Source organism: Lithobates pipiens, unplaced genomic scaffold (genome assembly GCF_037356315.1).
Source record: "Lithobates pipiens isolate NorthernLeopardFrog02 unplaced genomic scaffold, aLitPip1_a1.2 Scaffold_19, whole genome shotgun sequence".
Classification (NCBI taxonomy): Eukaryota; Metazoa; Chordata; class Amphibia; order Anura; family Ranidae; genus Lithobates; species Lithobates pipiens.
Window position 1 is genome coordinate 567,623,498 of NW_027507764.1, and position 15,943 is coordinate 567,639,440.

Genomic DNA, 15,943 nt, shown 5'->3' on the forward strand with positions numbered 1-15,943 from the left:
GCTTATTTTAATAAACCGTGGTCTACAGTATTACGCTATGGAGCCTGTTTTTGCTATTTTTATGCATGTTTGAGACTGCTGGGACAGTGGACGTAAGGATAAGGAGAAAAACCCTAGGGCTGGTCCTGGACATACATATACAGCCAGGTGGTGCTGTGAATGCTTGCTACCCCCTTGAGGGAAGAGATTTTCTGGTGAGTGAAGCAATAAGAGGGGGCACGTGTGGAGACACCGGGCATAAAGCATGAACTTGTGGAATTCTCTTCTGTTGGAACACCAAAAAATAAACGTTTTCACAGCAGCTCCATACCAAGGATTCTAAGGCCCCAATCTCCAATACACACAATTCGATTTTCTGCTAATTTTTGTCTTCAGATTTACCAAAACCATGTAGTGCACTGACTGAATACAAATTGAAACTCTTAAGGTTTGACCTCATATTATATGGTTTTGGTAAATCTGAAGACAAAAATCTGCAGAAAATCGAATAGTGTGTATGAGGTCTTAGTGTGGACACATGGGGTCTTATGCTGCGTACACATGACTGGACTTTGACAGCAAAGGTCCGACGGAACGAATCCGGCGGACAATTCGATCTTGTGTGGGCTCCATCGGACCTTTGCTGTCCAAAAATCTGACGGACTTTAGAAATAGAACATGTTTCACTTTTTTTTTTTCCAGAACTCCGCCAGACCCGGTTCCTATCGAGAAATCCGCTCATGTGTATGCTAGTCCGACAGACAAAAACCGACGCTAGGGCAGTTATTGGCTACTGGCTATGAACTTCCTTATTCTAGTCCGGTCGTACGTCATCACGTTCCAATCCCCCGGACTTTGATGTGATTGTGTGTGGCCAAGTCCGTTCGTTCGGAAAGTCCGTCGGAACTCCGCCAAAAGTCCGTCAGACCTAGTCTGCCGGAAAGTCCGCTCGTGTGTACGCGGCATAAGTGTTTGGAACACTGTAATAAGGACACCTAATTATTTATGTTTTGCAGCACTGGTCACTTTATACGAGTTTTAGAATATTATTCACTGTTATTTTTTTAAAGCATTATTCGTAGCATTGGTCTCTTTCACATGTTATTAGCACAAATAAATTTTTTGGTGAGTCACTGTACATGTATTTTGGTATACTGCACATATATATATATATATATATGATTTCATTCAGGCATATTCATATTTTCTTTACGGAATGCAGATTCTTGCAAGCAGTTTAGACGTGAGGTTGGGGGTATTAAAACTTTCAATTATACTGATGCCGCGTACACACGACTGGACTTTCCGTCAGAATAAACTCTGACGGTCTTTCCGACGGAGTTCCGACCGAAGGGACTTGCCTACACACGATCACACCAAAGTCCGTTTCGTTTCGAGTGCGATGACGTATGACGGGACTAGAAAAGGAAGTTCAATAGCCAGTAGCCAATAGCTGCCCTCGTGTCGTATTTGGTCCCTCGGACTAGCATACATGCGTTTTTCCCGATAGGAATTGATTCCGTCGGAACGGTTTAAAATATGTTCTATTTCTAGGTCCGTCAGAATTAAAAAAAAAAAAAAAAAAGTCTGCTGAAGCTCACACACGATCGGACTATCCGATGAAATAATTCCGTCTGACCTTTTCTGCCGGAAAGCCCAGTCGTGTGTACACGGCATTACAGGTCTTGTCCCTCCGACAGAATAATAAGTTCATGTCTCTGTCACTCTGTTCTCTCCTCCTATCAGCACGTCCCTTGTTGGAACACAAGCATTGCAGTACAACTGACTGGCTCCTTTGCACTGTTTTTCCTAGTAGCTTAAAGTGCAATTCCAGTCAAACGTAAATCTACTCCCACCCCTATTGTAAGCCTATTCTCTCTACCCTGTGAAAGGAAAGATGTCTATACTTACCTATTCTGAAACCGCTCCGGTCCGGTCAGATCGGCTTCAGTGTAGAGGGGGGACAGCCAAAAGATGCCCCACAGTAAGCCTATGGGTGACGCCCTTGCCAAGGTTGTGCAGCCATTGTTAACAATCAGCCAGTGCTGGAGAGGTTATGTGACCGGACCAGAGCGGCTTCAGAATTAGTAAGCTTAGACATCTTTTCTTTTACAGGGTAGATTGAACAGGCTTATGCCTTGTACACACGGTTGGAAATTCCGATGGAAAAAGTCTGATCGGATTATGTTGTCCGAAAATCCGACCGTGTGTGGGCTCTATCGGACTTTTTCTGTCGGATTTTCCGACACACAAAGTTTGAGAGCAGGATCTAAAATTTTCCGACCGCAAAATCCGATCGCATAAATTCCGATTGTGTGTAGACAATTCCGACGGACAAAGTGCCACATATGCTCAGAATAAATTAAGACGAAAGCTATTGGCTACTGGCCTGTTTATAGTCCTGACATACTTGTTTTACGTCACTTTGTTCAGAACGATCAGATTTTCTGACAACTTTGTGCGACCGTGTGTATGCAACACAAGTTTTGGATAAAATCCGTCAGAAAAAATCCAACGGATTTTGTGGTCAGAATGTCCGACCGTGTGTACAAGGCATAAGAATGGGGATGAGAATAGATTTAAGCTTAGTTAGGTTTTGACTTGCCTTCCACTTTTAATTTACAATGCTTGCATTAAAAAAAGCATACATGTACAATGCCCCGTACACCCGATAGGATTTTCCGATGGAAAATGTGTGACAGGACCTTGTTGTCGGAAATTCCATAGGAATTTCCATCACACAAAATTTGAGATCTTGACAGTTGTAATTTCCAACCAACTTTGTGTGACCGTGTGTATGCAAGACAAGTTTGAGCCAACATCCTTCAGAAAAAAATCCATGAAAAGTTTGCATACCCTTGGAGAATTGGTAATATACAGTATGCACCATTTTTAAGGAAAACATGAGTAAGCAGGCACAACACATTTCTTTTATTTCTTATGGGATCCATATTCTGTAACTGTAGGCGATAACAGAATGACACAATCAACAAAAACATGGTAACAAGTAAGCAATTTAAATGCCCCCTGTTCACAAGTCTGCATCCCCTTAGTCCTTAATACTGTGTATTGCCCTCCTTAGCATTAATGACAGCGTGCAGTCTTTTGTAATAGTCTATGAGGCCCCAAATTCTTGCAGGTGGTATAGCTGCCCATTCATCTTCCCAAAATGCCTCCAGGTCATGCAAAATCTTTGGTTGCCTTGCAGGAGCCGCACGTTTGTGATCTCCCCAGAGTGGCTTCATGATATTAAGGTCAGGAGACTGTGATGGCCACTCCAGAACCTTCATCTTTTTCTGCTGTAACCACTAGAGGGTCAACTTAGCCTTATGCTTAGGGTCATTGTCGTGCTGAAAAGTTCAAGAGCGTCCCATGCGCAGCTTTCATACAGAAGAAAACAAATTGTCTGCCAGTATTTTCTGATAACTTGGTGCATTCCTCTTGTCATAAATTTTCTCAAGATTCCCTGTGCCACCCCAGATTCCTGGGGTGCTCACACACCCCAAAACATCAGTGAGCCACCATGTTTCACAGAGGGATGGCATTCTAGTTGCTGTTGACCCCTCTTCAAACAAAGAGCTTATGTTTGTGACCATAAAACACTGTTTTGGTCTCGTCACTCCAGTTTACAGTGTGCCAGAAGTGTGAGGCACGTCAAGGTGTTCTTGGGCATATTGTAAACAGGCTTTTTTGTGGCATTGGCACAGTAAAGGCTTCTTTTTGGCAACTCAAGCATGCAGTTAATTTTGTTCAAGCATCATCATACTATGCTCCTTGAAACAACCACACTGTTATTTTCCAGAGCAGCCTGTATCTTTTTATATACTTTTCCATCTTAATAAAGTTCCATTACCTTGTTATGCAGGGTCTTTTGACAGTTATTTTCTGCTCACCATGGCTCAGTATCTAGCATGTCCACGTGAGACCTAACAAACTCTTTGACTACTTATACACAGACACTATATGCATTTTTAAAAGCCACAGATGTGGAGAATTAACCTTTAATTGCCATTTTAACCTGTGTGTGTCACCTTCTGTGTCTGTACCAAGGCCAAACATTACTAGGGATGTAAACTTTTGATCAGGGTCATTTGGGTGATTTCTGTTATTATGATTTAAAAAGGACTCAAACAACTATGTGAAAATAAATGGCTTCATATAAACACTAGCCTTAAATCAAAATGTGTCCTAATCAGTAATATTTTCAATATCAATGGCAAAATGTCACGATTTATGCCAGGGCATGCACACTTTTGAGCACAACTGTATATATACAGTGCTCAGCATAAATTAGTACACCCCTTTTGAAAAGTAAGATTTTTTAATCAATATCTGAATGAACACAAGAACAATTTCCAAAATGTTGACACAGGAGTTTTATAGAACATTTGTTTAGTTCATTACATTAAAGTTTAATAATATAACTTTGATTACAAAATCTTTAGTTTTACTCAAATTAATTGATGCAAAAATGAATACACCCCACAACAACAAGAACTACTACATCTAGTATTTTGTAAGACCTCCATGATTTGTAAGGACAGCACCAAGTCTTCTAGGCATGAAATGAACAGGTTGGGGACATATTGCAACATTTATCTTTTTCCATTCTTCAAGAACAACCTCTTTCTAAACGGAGAGTGATGTTCAACTTGTCTCTACGGAATTCCCGATAGGCGTTCGATTAGGTTCAGATCAGGAGACATATTTGGCCACGGAATCACTTTCACCCTGTTCTTCTTCAGAAATTCAACAGGGACCTTAGATGTGTGTTTTGGATCATTGTCATGTTGAAAAAGTGCACGATGACCAAGGGCACAGAGTGATGGTAGCATCTTCTCTATCAATATAGAGCAGTACATCTGTGAATTCATAATACCATCAATGAAATTTAGCTCCCCGAACCGGCAGCACTCATGCAGCCCCACAGAAGGACACTGCCACCACCATGGTTCACGATAGGCACCATGCATTTTCCTTTGTACTCCTCACCTTTGAGACGCCATACAATTTTAAAGCCATCAATTCCAAAAACATTTATCTTGCTCTCATCACTCCAGAGTAGAGTCCCAGTAGACGTCTTCTTTTTCAGCATGGGTCCTGACACATTCTAGGCAGGCTTTTTTGTGCATGGGCTTCCTTGGTGGATGACACCCATGCATGCCATTCCTCTGCAGTGTACGCCGTATTGTGTCACGGGAAACAATCACCCCAGCTTGGCATTCTACTTCTACTAGTTATCTGCAGTGAACTTGCATAGCCATTTTCTTCAACCCTTCTCATCAGAAGACGCTTCTGTCAAGGTGGTAACTTCTGCAGATGGCCTGGATGTCTCTGAGATGGTTGCAGTTTCAGCTTTGTTACATTTTAAGTATTCTGACTCATAAGTAAAGCTTTGCTGATCTCCTTATAGCCTTCACCTTTCTTGTGTTAAGAAATTATTTTCTCTTTCTCAGGCCTTGTGACATTTCTCTTCCATGTGGTGCCATTGCTGACAGCATGGCAAGGGAAGGGGTTTTCTTTGTTAAAGTGGTTGTAAACTCATTTTTTTTACTTTTACCTACAGGAAAGCCTATAATAAGGCTTACCTGTAGGTAAAAAAAAATATCTCCTAAACCTATACGGTTTAGGACATATTCCCCTCGGTATGCGCCGCTGACTGCAGCGGCGCATGCGCACAAGGGGATTCTCGGCTGAAAGCCCGGCAGTGGCCGGACCCGGCCGGGATGAAATCTCCCGTGCGCATGCACAGGAGTGACGATATGGCGGCTCTGGCCACTCACAGCGCCGGAGCCGCAATACCTGGAAGAAACGCAGAGGGAGCATGTCAGCTCCCTCGGCGTGGATCGGGCCAGATGTCGGGGCCTCGTTCTAAGGTAAGTATTTCATAATGAGCTAGTATGCGGTGCATACTAGCTCATTATGCCTTTTCCTTTGCAGGAGGTAAAAAAAAAAAAAAACATTAGCGGGTATACAACCGCTTTAAGTAATCTACCTTCTATAATCAACTGTCTACGGGACATCTGTTTAATTAATAATTAGACTCACCTGTAGTTGAATTTTTGTTAATTAGGATTTTGTTGTGTAAAATGTAGCTTTGCTCCTAAGACTTTCAATGGGGTGTATTCATTTTTTCAACATGATCTTGAATGAATTTGTTAGAAAAAAATACCTTTTTTTTGCGTGTGCAAATTAATACATTTCGGTTGCAATCAATGGCCCGCATTTGTGGGAGTAATTTGTAGTATAGTGCCCCACAGAAAACGTTGAAAGGAAAGGTTTTCTGATGGGGTGTACTCATTTATGCTGAGTACTGTGTGTGTATATTATATATATATATATATATATATATATATATATATATACATATATATTACAAAGCAATTATCTATTATTTCTATACAGAATTTCTCGATATTCCTTAAAAGTGCATACACCATTCTTACCTCCCACCCCGTTTCCTTGCCATTTTCAACCAATTTCAGTCCATGCTTGCTCTTCAGATGTCTGTTGAACTCCCATTTGGTGCTGTACACAAAACTACACACCGGGCACTTGATACCACCTAGGAAACACAGAAAGGAAAACTCTCAGTTTTTTTTATCATTTAAAACGACTTGATTAAAATGGCAGAAAAATCACACCTCTATTATATTTCTAATACCCAGCATAAGAAATAATGTTTAGATTCAATGTAGACATAATTGTAACAATGCAATCATAAAAAGGGGAATATAAAACACCTACGAAATGTCAAGGTCTAAGAGAGAACAGCACCTAAAACTAACAAACATAACAAAATAGCTAATTACCAATTCTCCTCACCCCCCTCCCCTCACAAACCACAATTTATTTAAAAGATTAATTACATGTTCTAGAGCTGGGAAAATAATGAAGCAATGCTGAGACGTGAATAGTTTTCTGCCATTCACACATGAAAACACTTGTGGCTTTCATTACTGAAACAGGAATGAGTGATGCAGGATAGCGATGCTACGGCTATCGTCTACATACATCTATTCAGTAGCCCATTATTATAGAAAAGGCGAATGGTTTATGTATGGAGATTTTTTTTCTCCAGCTTATTAATATGGGGTGAGCCCAGCCATTATGATGAAATGGCATTTTCCATCACTACTGAGGGCTCATTCACACCTCTCTGTCCCCGTGCATTATTATTGTGCAGGAGGATGTTGGAATGGGAGCCCAAATGTTATGGAAATCAAGACCTAAGTAAAAATGAAGATCAGCTGGCACACAAGAGGTTTTTCTGGCTAAGAGGGCGAGGGCTTTCATTTTTTTCCTTTTTTTGTATTATTTTATCTTTAGCTTTTTTAAGCCCCCTGTGTGAGTGTAAGTGAATGAGACATCAGCTCCTATTGTCACCTCTGCAGTCCACGGAAGCTGATCAAGCACACACGCTTGATCAAATTGGGCCCAATTAGCAATTTTCGCTCCCCGATGTCATGTGATCCATTAGTATTACAAGGTCTCAGGTGTGAATGGGGAGCAGGTGTGTTAAATTTGGTGTTATCGCTCTCACTCTCTCATACTAGTCACTGGAAGTTCAATATGGCATCTCATGGCAAAGAACTCTCTTAAGGATCTGAAAAAAAGAATTGTTGCTCTACATAAAGATGGCCTAGGCTATAAGAAGATTGCCAAGACCCTGAAACTGAGTTGCAGCATGGTAGCTGAGACCATACAACAGTTTAACAGGACAGGTTCCACTCAGAACAGGCCTCGCCACGGTCGATCAAAGAAGTTGAGTGCACGTGCTCAGCGTCATATCCATATGTTGTCTTTGGGAAATAGATCTATGAGTGACGCCAGCATTGCTGCAGCAGTTGAAGGGGTGGGGAGTCAGACTGTCAGTGCTCAGACCATACGCCGCACACTGCATCAAATTGGTCTGCATGGCTGTCCTCACAGAAGGAAATCTCTTCTAAAGATGATGCACAAGAAAGCCCGCAGTTTGCTGAAGACAAGCAGACTAAGGACATGGATTACTGGAACCTTGTCCTGTGGTCTGATGAGACAAAGTTCACACCAAGTGTGTGTGTGTGGTGGCAACTAGGTGGGGAGTACAAAGACAAGTGTGTCTTGCCTACAGTCAAGCATGGTGGTGGGAATGTCATGGTCTGGGGCTGCATGAGTGAGGGAGCTTCCGTTTTATTGAGGGAACCATGAATGCCAACATGTACTGTGACAAACTGAAGCAGAGCACGATCCTCTCCTTTCGGAGACTGGGCTGCAGGGCAGTTTTCCAACATAATAACGACCCCAAACACACCTCCAAGATGACCACTGCATTGCTAAAGAAGCTGAGGGAAAAGGTGATGGACTGGCCAAGCATGTCTCCAGACCTAAACCCTATTGAGCATCTGTGGAGCATCCTCAAAGGGGAGGTGGAGAAGCGCAAGGTCTCTAACATCCACCAGCTCCGTGATGTCGTCATGGAGGAGGGGAAGAGGACTCCAGTGGCATCCTGTGAAGCTCTGGTGATCTCCATGCCCAAGAGGGTTAAGGCAGTGCTGGAAAATAATGGTGGCCACACAAAATATTGAAACATTGGGCCCAATTTGGACATTTTCACTTAGGGGTGTACTTACTTTTGTTGCCAGTGGTTTAGACATTAATGGCTGTGTGTTGAGTTATTTTGAGGGGACAGCAAATTTTACACTGTTATACAAGCTGTACACTCACTACTTTACATTGTAGCAAAGTGTCATTTATTCAGTGTTGTCACATGAAAAGATATAAAATATTTACAAAAATGTGAGGGGTGTACTCACTTTTTTGAGATATTGTACATGAAGTGAAATCCACCACCAAGAACCACAAGATGGCTGCTCACCTTTCAAATATGGACCTTTAAAGAGGAGCTCCAGGTTCCTTCAAAAAAAAAGCAGCTAATACTGTAGTTGCTGACTATTAATATTAGGACATTTACCTGTCCAAGAATCCAGTGGTGTCCTCATCCGAGCCGGTTTTTCATTTGGCTATCAGGTGCTGCCAACTGTCATCTGCACTAAGCATAACCGTCAGTGAAGCCTAGCGGCTTCAGACGGTACCCTAGTGCACATACGAGAAGCACGCTGCGCTCTGTGAATGGGCTGGTTGTGGGTGAAGGAGGAGGGGGCCCAAACTGTCAAAACCAGGTACCCGCTCTCCCCCAAAAGGTGCTAAAGGTGGCAGGTGGGGGAGACAAACAAGCGGAGCTTCCCCTTCTGGGTGGAGCTCCGCATTACGGTCAAAACATAGGAGAGACTTCACTCTGGACTTCTTGATGAAGTCACCGCTGACATAACGCATAGGGTGGGACTTTTTGCTTGATCCGTGTCCAACGCAGAGTCTCTCCTATCCCAGTTAGCAGCACCGACACAGTAATATTCACTTGTTCATGTAGAAGGGGTTGGACAAAATTATGGAAACACCAGGTAAAAGAAGGAAATTGTAATCAAATATGGTGTTGGACCGCCCTTGGCATCCAAGACAGCCTGCATTCTCCTGGGAATTGACAAATAGTGAAATGGTGAATAATGGGATCTGATATCACTCTTAATGCAAAATCGTTCCATTTCTGGGGCGGAGAATGACCCTGAACTTTGTTCTCCAAAATGCACCATATTGGCTCTATAATATTGCGGTCCGGCACCCAGGGAAGGCGTGAGACCTCGTCTGCATGCTCGTCAAACCACAATTTTACAACACCAGCTGTGTGAATCGGAGCATTATAATCTTGGCAAATCACGTAGCGTTTCCATATTGTTGTCCAATCCTGGAATATTGCGAGCGTGGCACTATCGTATTTGTATTATTGTATAAAGTTGGTCACTCTTTCTGCTCCACCTTACTAGTTTATTAGTACAGACTTAAAAAGTGAGTGTGAAAAGTTTTTTTTTTTTTTTTATATAGATCCCCAGTAGAGCTGCACAATTCTGGCCAAAATGAGAATCACAATTTTTTTTTTTGCTTAGAAATAAGATAACGATTCACTCACAATTCTCACGACATAAAATCTTTTACATTATATAAAAAAACTGGACTAACTTTACTGGTTCGTTTTTTTTTATTCATTAAAGTAATTTTTAAAAAAAAAACAATTGCATTTGAAAGACAACACGACATTAAATATTGCAACAACCACCATTTTATTCTCCAGGGCAGTGATGGAGAACCTTGGCACCCCAGATGCTTTGGAACTACATTCCCCATGATTCTCATGCACTCTGCAGTGTAGTTGAGCTGTAGTTCCAAAACATCTGGGGTGCCAGGGTTTGCCATCACTGCTCTAGGGTCTCTACAAAAAACAATATATATAATGTTTAGGGGTTCTAAGTAATTTTCTTCCAAAAAATATATATATTTTAATTTGAAACCAACAAAAGGTTTAAGTGGTTAAACTTTCCTCATTTACACACTGAAGTCTATTCCTTTGACAAATTGTTACATTTTTAGACTTGGTTCCATTGCTAAAGAATGTTGTGATTCTTGGCAGACTGCCCATTTTTTTTTTCTTCCTTTCTTTTGACAGCTGTCGGCTTCAGCAGAGCAGAGAGAACTCTCTGCATAGAAAGAATCTGGAAATATTTTTTTCAAGATCGCAACGGGGAAAAAAAAAAAAAAAAAAACGCAATAGCGATTCTTAACGATTTCGTGCAGCTCTAATCCTCAGGTACCACTACCCTCCAGAAAGCTGTCGGCTTCAGCAGAGCAGAGAGAACTCTCTGCATAGAAAGAATCTGGAAATACTTTTTTCAAGATTGCAACGGGGAAAAAAAAAAAATCGCAATAGCGATTCTTAGCGATTAATCATGCAGCTCTAATCCTCAGGTACCGCTACCCTCCAGAAAGGAGAACAGTGAGCAGCACAGTAGTGACATCACCAAATCTCACTCCACATTTCCCGAGACTAGCAGTCATAGGCAGCAGTACCTTATATGATCTCACGCTGCAGATACACAGTTATGCAGCTAAAAGGTACAGGTGATATCCAAAAGGCAAAAGAAAAAAAATATTTTGGGGTAATGCTTAGGCACAATTAACAGTTCTAAATGTTCACTATAACATAGCAAATCTTCACTGTTTAAATGCAGGCCCCCTTTATAATGGCTGACAGGTTTTCTTTAAAGTGGTTGTAAGCCCATGGAGGGGGGGGGGGGGGGGGGACAACCTGCAAGGCAAAGGCATAATGAGCATACTAGCTCATTATGAATAACTTACCCGAGAACGAAGCCCCCGAATCGGTCCTCCGTCTTCATGTCTGCCGCTGCCATGGATCCCGGAGTGACTTCTGGGTCTCGCTGCTCCGGCGCTGTGATTCACCGGAGCAGCGATGACGTCACTCCCGCGCATGTGCAGGGAGCCGACACTTGCGGCATATCGCTGCAATCTGCGGCCTGCCCAGTGCGCATGCGCTGTAGACAGCGGTGGCTGTCTTTATGTAAATATCTCCTAAACCGTGTAGGTTTAGGAGATATTTCTTGGACCTACAGGTAAGCCTTAATCTAGGCTTACCTGTAGGTCAAAGTGGTTTGTAAGGGTTTACAACCACTTTAAGTTAGTAGGAAAACTTTTCAGGAAAAAGCAGATAAAACACCCCAAATGATAACATTTTACATTTCAAATTCCAGGAACAATACCCGGCACACCACACGCCTCTGCAAGTTATCGCCTGCTAATAAACAGACTTTTAATGGCACAGCAAATGCCGGCACTTCAGCAGCTTCAAGTGATTACATTTAATCACTTACAGAAAATTCCTACTGATTTCAGCCACTTGAGATTCCTAAAAATAATGCCAAGTTCACAAAATTCACATCAAACCGCGGCAAGGTGATTAATTAAAGCGGGATTAATTATGGAAGCTTTCAAAAGTAATGCTGATAGTTATGTAGGTAACCATATAGGAGAACAATGTATACGGTACTTTACTCAAAAGGTCTGCGCCTCTTTGCTGTAGGTAAATTGGCATACAAATCTGTTCACTGGAGATCAGCGGCATCGCTGAAAGTACAGGTCATCTATTCACTACCGACCGCATCATCGAGAATGCAGCCTGCATAGACCGCTGATTGTCACTGAAATACGATCCCATCTATTCACTAGAAACTAGTGATATCATGCAGAACGCAGCTCATAAATACAATGAAGACCAGTGACACCACTGAGAACACAACCTATCCTTATACCGGAGACCAGTGACATCGTTGAGTGTGCAGCCTATACATTTACTGGAGACTAGTGACATCACTAAGAGTGCAGGCTATCTATTCACTAGAGACCAGTGACATCATTAAGAATGCATCCAATCAAAACATTTGATCCCTGGTGCCCAAACCTGCAGCCCTTTGGCACTTTTTTGTGCAACCCTCAGGGCCCCTGCAGAAACAAGGCTGCATTCACACCTGAGCGTTTTCAGTTCGTAAAACACACAAAAAACGCCCAACAAGCCAAATCTCACTCATTTCAATGGCACCTGTTCACATATGAGCGCATTTTGTCACCTGAAGCAAAACGTCTGAAGCTCAAAAAAGTACACAAGCTTCTTTTTGGGCAGATCACGGACGTTTTTCTGTTTTTTACATTGACGACCTTCTGACTGGTACAACACCACGGCAAAAACGCAGTAAAAATTGCGGTAAAACAAACAAGACTTTCTTCCTGAAAACGAAACACTCAGGTGTGAATGCAGACTTAGTTTTTTCCCTATTGTCTTTTATAGCGTTGATTTCTAGCACTGTCATGTAATATGTCTCCAGTCTATGACTGTCTCCCGAAACATGTGCCCAGTCTGCAACAACTCCTATAGCATTTTCAGAATCTCCTAAAGCATGTCCACAGTCTCTGACCATCTCTTGCATCATTGTCCACAGTCTCTGACCATCTCTTGTATCATTGTCCACAGTCTCTGACCATCTCTTGCATCATTGTCCACAGTCTCTGACCATCTCTTGTATCATTGTCCACAGTCTCTGACCATCTCTTGTATCATTGTCCACAGTCTCTGACCATCTCTTGTATCATTGTTCACAGTCTCTGACCATTCTCTTGTATCATTGTCCACAGTCTCTGACCATCTCTTGTATCATTGTCCACAGTCTCTGACCATCTCTTGTATCATTGTCCACAGTCTCTGACCATCTCTTGTATCATTGTCCACAGTCTCTGACCATCTCTTGTATCATTGTTCACAGTCTCTGACCATCTCTTGTATCATTGTTCACAGTCTCTGACCATCTCTTGTATCATTGTTCACAGTCTCTGACCATTCTCTTGTATCATTGTCCACAGTCTCTGACCATCTCTTGTATCATTGTCCACAGTCTCTGACCATCTCTTGTATCATTGTCCACAGTCTCTGACCATCTCTTGTATCATTGTCCACAGTCTCTGACCATCTCTTGTATCATGTCCACAGTCTCTGACCATCTCTTGTATCATGTCCACAGTCTCTGACCATCTCTTGTATCATTGTCCACAGTCTCTGACCATCTCTTGTATCACGCTGTCTGTCCAGTCACTAGAGACCAGTGACATCATTTAGTAAAGTGGTGTACTTACTGCATTACCCCCAGTACTGCAGAACCACTCTTGGCAACCCTGTCACAGAGCCAATGGAAAGCTAAAGAGAACTCCCCTCCCTTTACTGGGCACCACTTTATCTCTAAGGTCTGGTCAGTGTTTTACTAGAATGTGGGGTGTTGCTGGGAAAAGGGGGGATTGTTTGTGGGGAGTTTTACTAGATTGGGGGGGGGGGTTGCTGAGGATGGGGGGTGTGTAAGGAATGTTTTGCCATATAGTGTCACAAGTGCCTGTTTATTGCCCACACACTGTCACATTTGTTCTCTTGTTTCCTACATATTGTCACAATTGGCCATTTTCTGTCAGCATATTGTAGTGAGTCTCATTTGCTGCCTGCGTATTGTAACAGTTGACGGATATCTGCCTTTGTAATGTATATATTATCACATATACGCATTTGGAGCCCAAGTACAGTCAGGAGAACCATTTTTCTCCTAAATATTTAAAGTTACATCTCTTTAGAGGGTCATATTACTATAATTTAGTCTGCTGTAAGCCTGTCCTTAAAAAAAAAACATGCCATTATAATCCTAATATTTCTCTATGGTGAACTATGCGCACCATTATTATTTATATACTGTACCAATTTCCCCTTCCTTCGCGGTTTCTATTTTTCCGCTCAAAGTTAGTATTGAGTAGTATTAGCGGAAACTGGAAGGGGAGAGTTGTGAGTGTTAAAAAAAAAAAAAAGGCAGACAACAATAAAAACAGGATGGAAACTCCTCACTATTATAGGAATTTGGACTAGCCTGTAAATTCTTTACCTTGGAGTACAGTATAGGACTTATATTAATAGACCATGAGCACCTTACTTCAATGGGATTGGACACTGGCAAAAAAAAAAAAACTTGCTAGGGCTGTCCACAGAGCACACCATATAACCGTTCCCACTTCACTAGACTCCATTTTTTTTAGCAAGCAATAAGAAGTGATCAAGGCACATAGGGGAGGGGCCTGTGTACTGTATTGTACTCTAAGCCCTTGTACACACGGTCGGAGATTCCGACAACCAAATCCGTCGGATTTTGTCCGACGGATCTTGTTCGAAACTGTTGCATACACACGGTCGTACAAGGTTGTCGGAAAATACGATCTTTCAGAACGTGATGACTTAATTTTGTTACGATGGGACTACGTTCAGACTAGTAGCCAATATCTTTGATGTAGGAATTTGATCTGAGCATGCGTGGCACTTTGTCCGATCGGAATTCTCTACACATGATCGGAGTAGGTCCTATCGGAGCATTTTGTCGGAAAATATTTCCGACAAGTTGGAAAATTTGGTCCGACGGATATTCCGACGGAAACAGTCCGATGCAGACCACACACAGTCAGAATATCCGACAAAACGCTCCGATCGGACACATTCCGTCGGAATCTCCGATCGTGTGTACAAGGGCTAAGAAGGAATTAACAGGCAAATCAAAATACCGTACCCCAGGAAGAAGTCATTTTTGACGAAACGACGTAGGGTGAGCGGCGTGCTGACGTCACCGCCATTCCCCGTTGACCAGGAAGGGCGGGCAGTGTTAATAGGAGAGAGCCGGCCGGCTCGTGATTTTACTTACGCTTGTACTCAACTGGAAATCTGTGAGTTTGTTTTGCTTTTATTACGTTCGGATTAAAATTTTATACGGAATTATGCTATGGGAGCCTTTCTTTCTTCTTTTACCTAACAATTACGGTGGAATGTGAGACGCTTTAAGAAGGAGTCATAAGAGTTGGAGACGCCAGCAGGACCCATTGGAGAGACCAGGAACGATCGCTTTGTTTCATGCTTGTATGATCTCCCTAAAAAGAGATCTTGGCAGCTGGTAAGCCTCACTGAATTAGGTGGTGGATAAAACTTTCTTTCTGGGCGCACCTGCTATACATCTGAAGGGTGTTTGTAAAGAGTCACTTCAATGGACTGAATTAATGCCTTTGTGCTTCTCTTCCCCTTGGACTTTTTATGTGTTTTAAGTTTGATGATTTTTTGCACAATTTTTGATAGTATACACTGTCTAGTATTTGATACTAGAATTTAATATGTCACAATATTATTATTGTAGTTTATAAGTTTTAGCGCAGCTTTATATTTTTTGGTTTGTGTTTAGTGTGGGTATCTCACATTGAGTTGCAGCAAGAATTTATACTGTTATTATTCATATTATCACGTTTAGAGCCTGCCTCACTGCCTTAGGCCTTGTTTTGATTAATCGAGTAATTTCTGGACAGCGCTGTTTTCCAAAGATTTTTTAAATCAAAATTCCCATTATCTTAATCATACAGTACAGTATTTGCATTTATAGACCACAGGAAATACCCAAGCAATAAACTGAGGGGTGGACAACAACATAGCAAACAGAACTGTCAACAGGCCCACATGAAAACAAGG

General features: G+C 42.0%; 1 protein-coding gene across 1 annotated transcript in view; it reads right to left on the minus strand.

The window, feature by feature from the left end:
• The window catches only part of ZFAT (zinc finger and AT-hook domain containing), a 399,551-nt gene that overhangs the window by 24,864 nt on the left and 358,744 nt on the right, over positions 1 to 15,943 (minus strand). Inside the window, 1 exon segment of the mRNA XM_077493855.1 lies at positions 6,426 to 6,544. Coding sequence (XP_077349981.1) covers positions 6,426 to 6,544 — 119 coding nt within the window.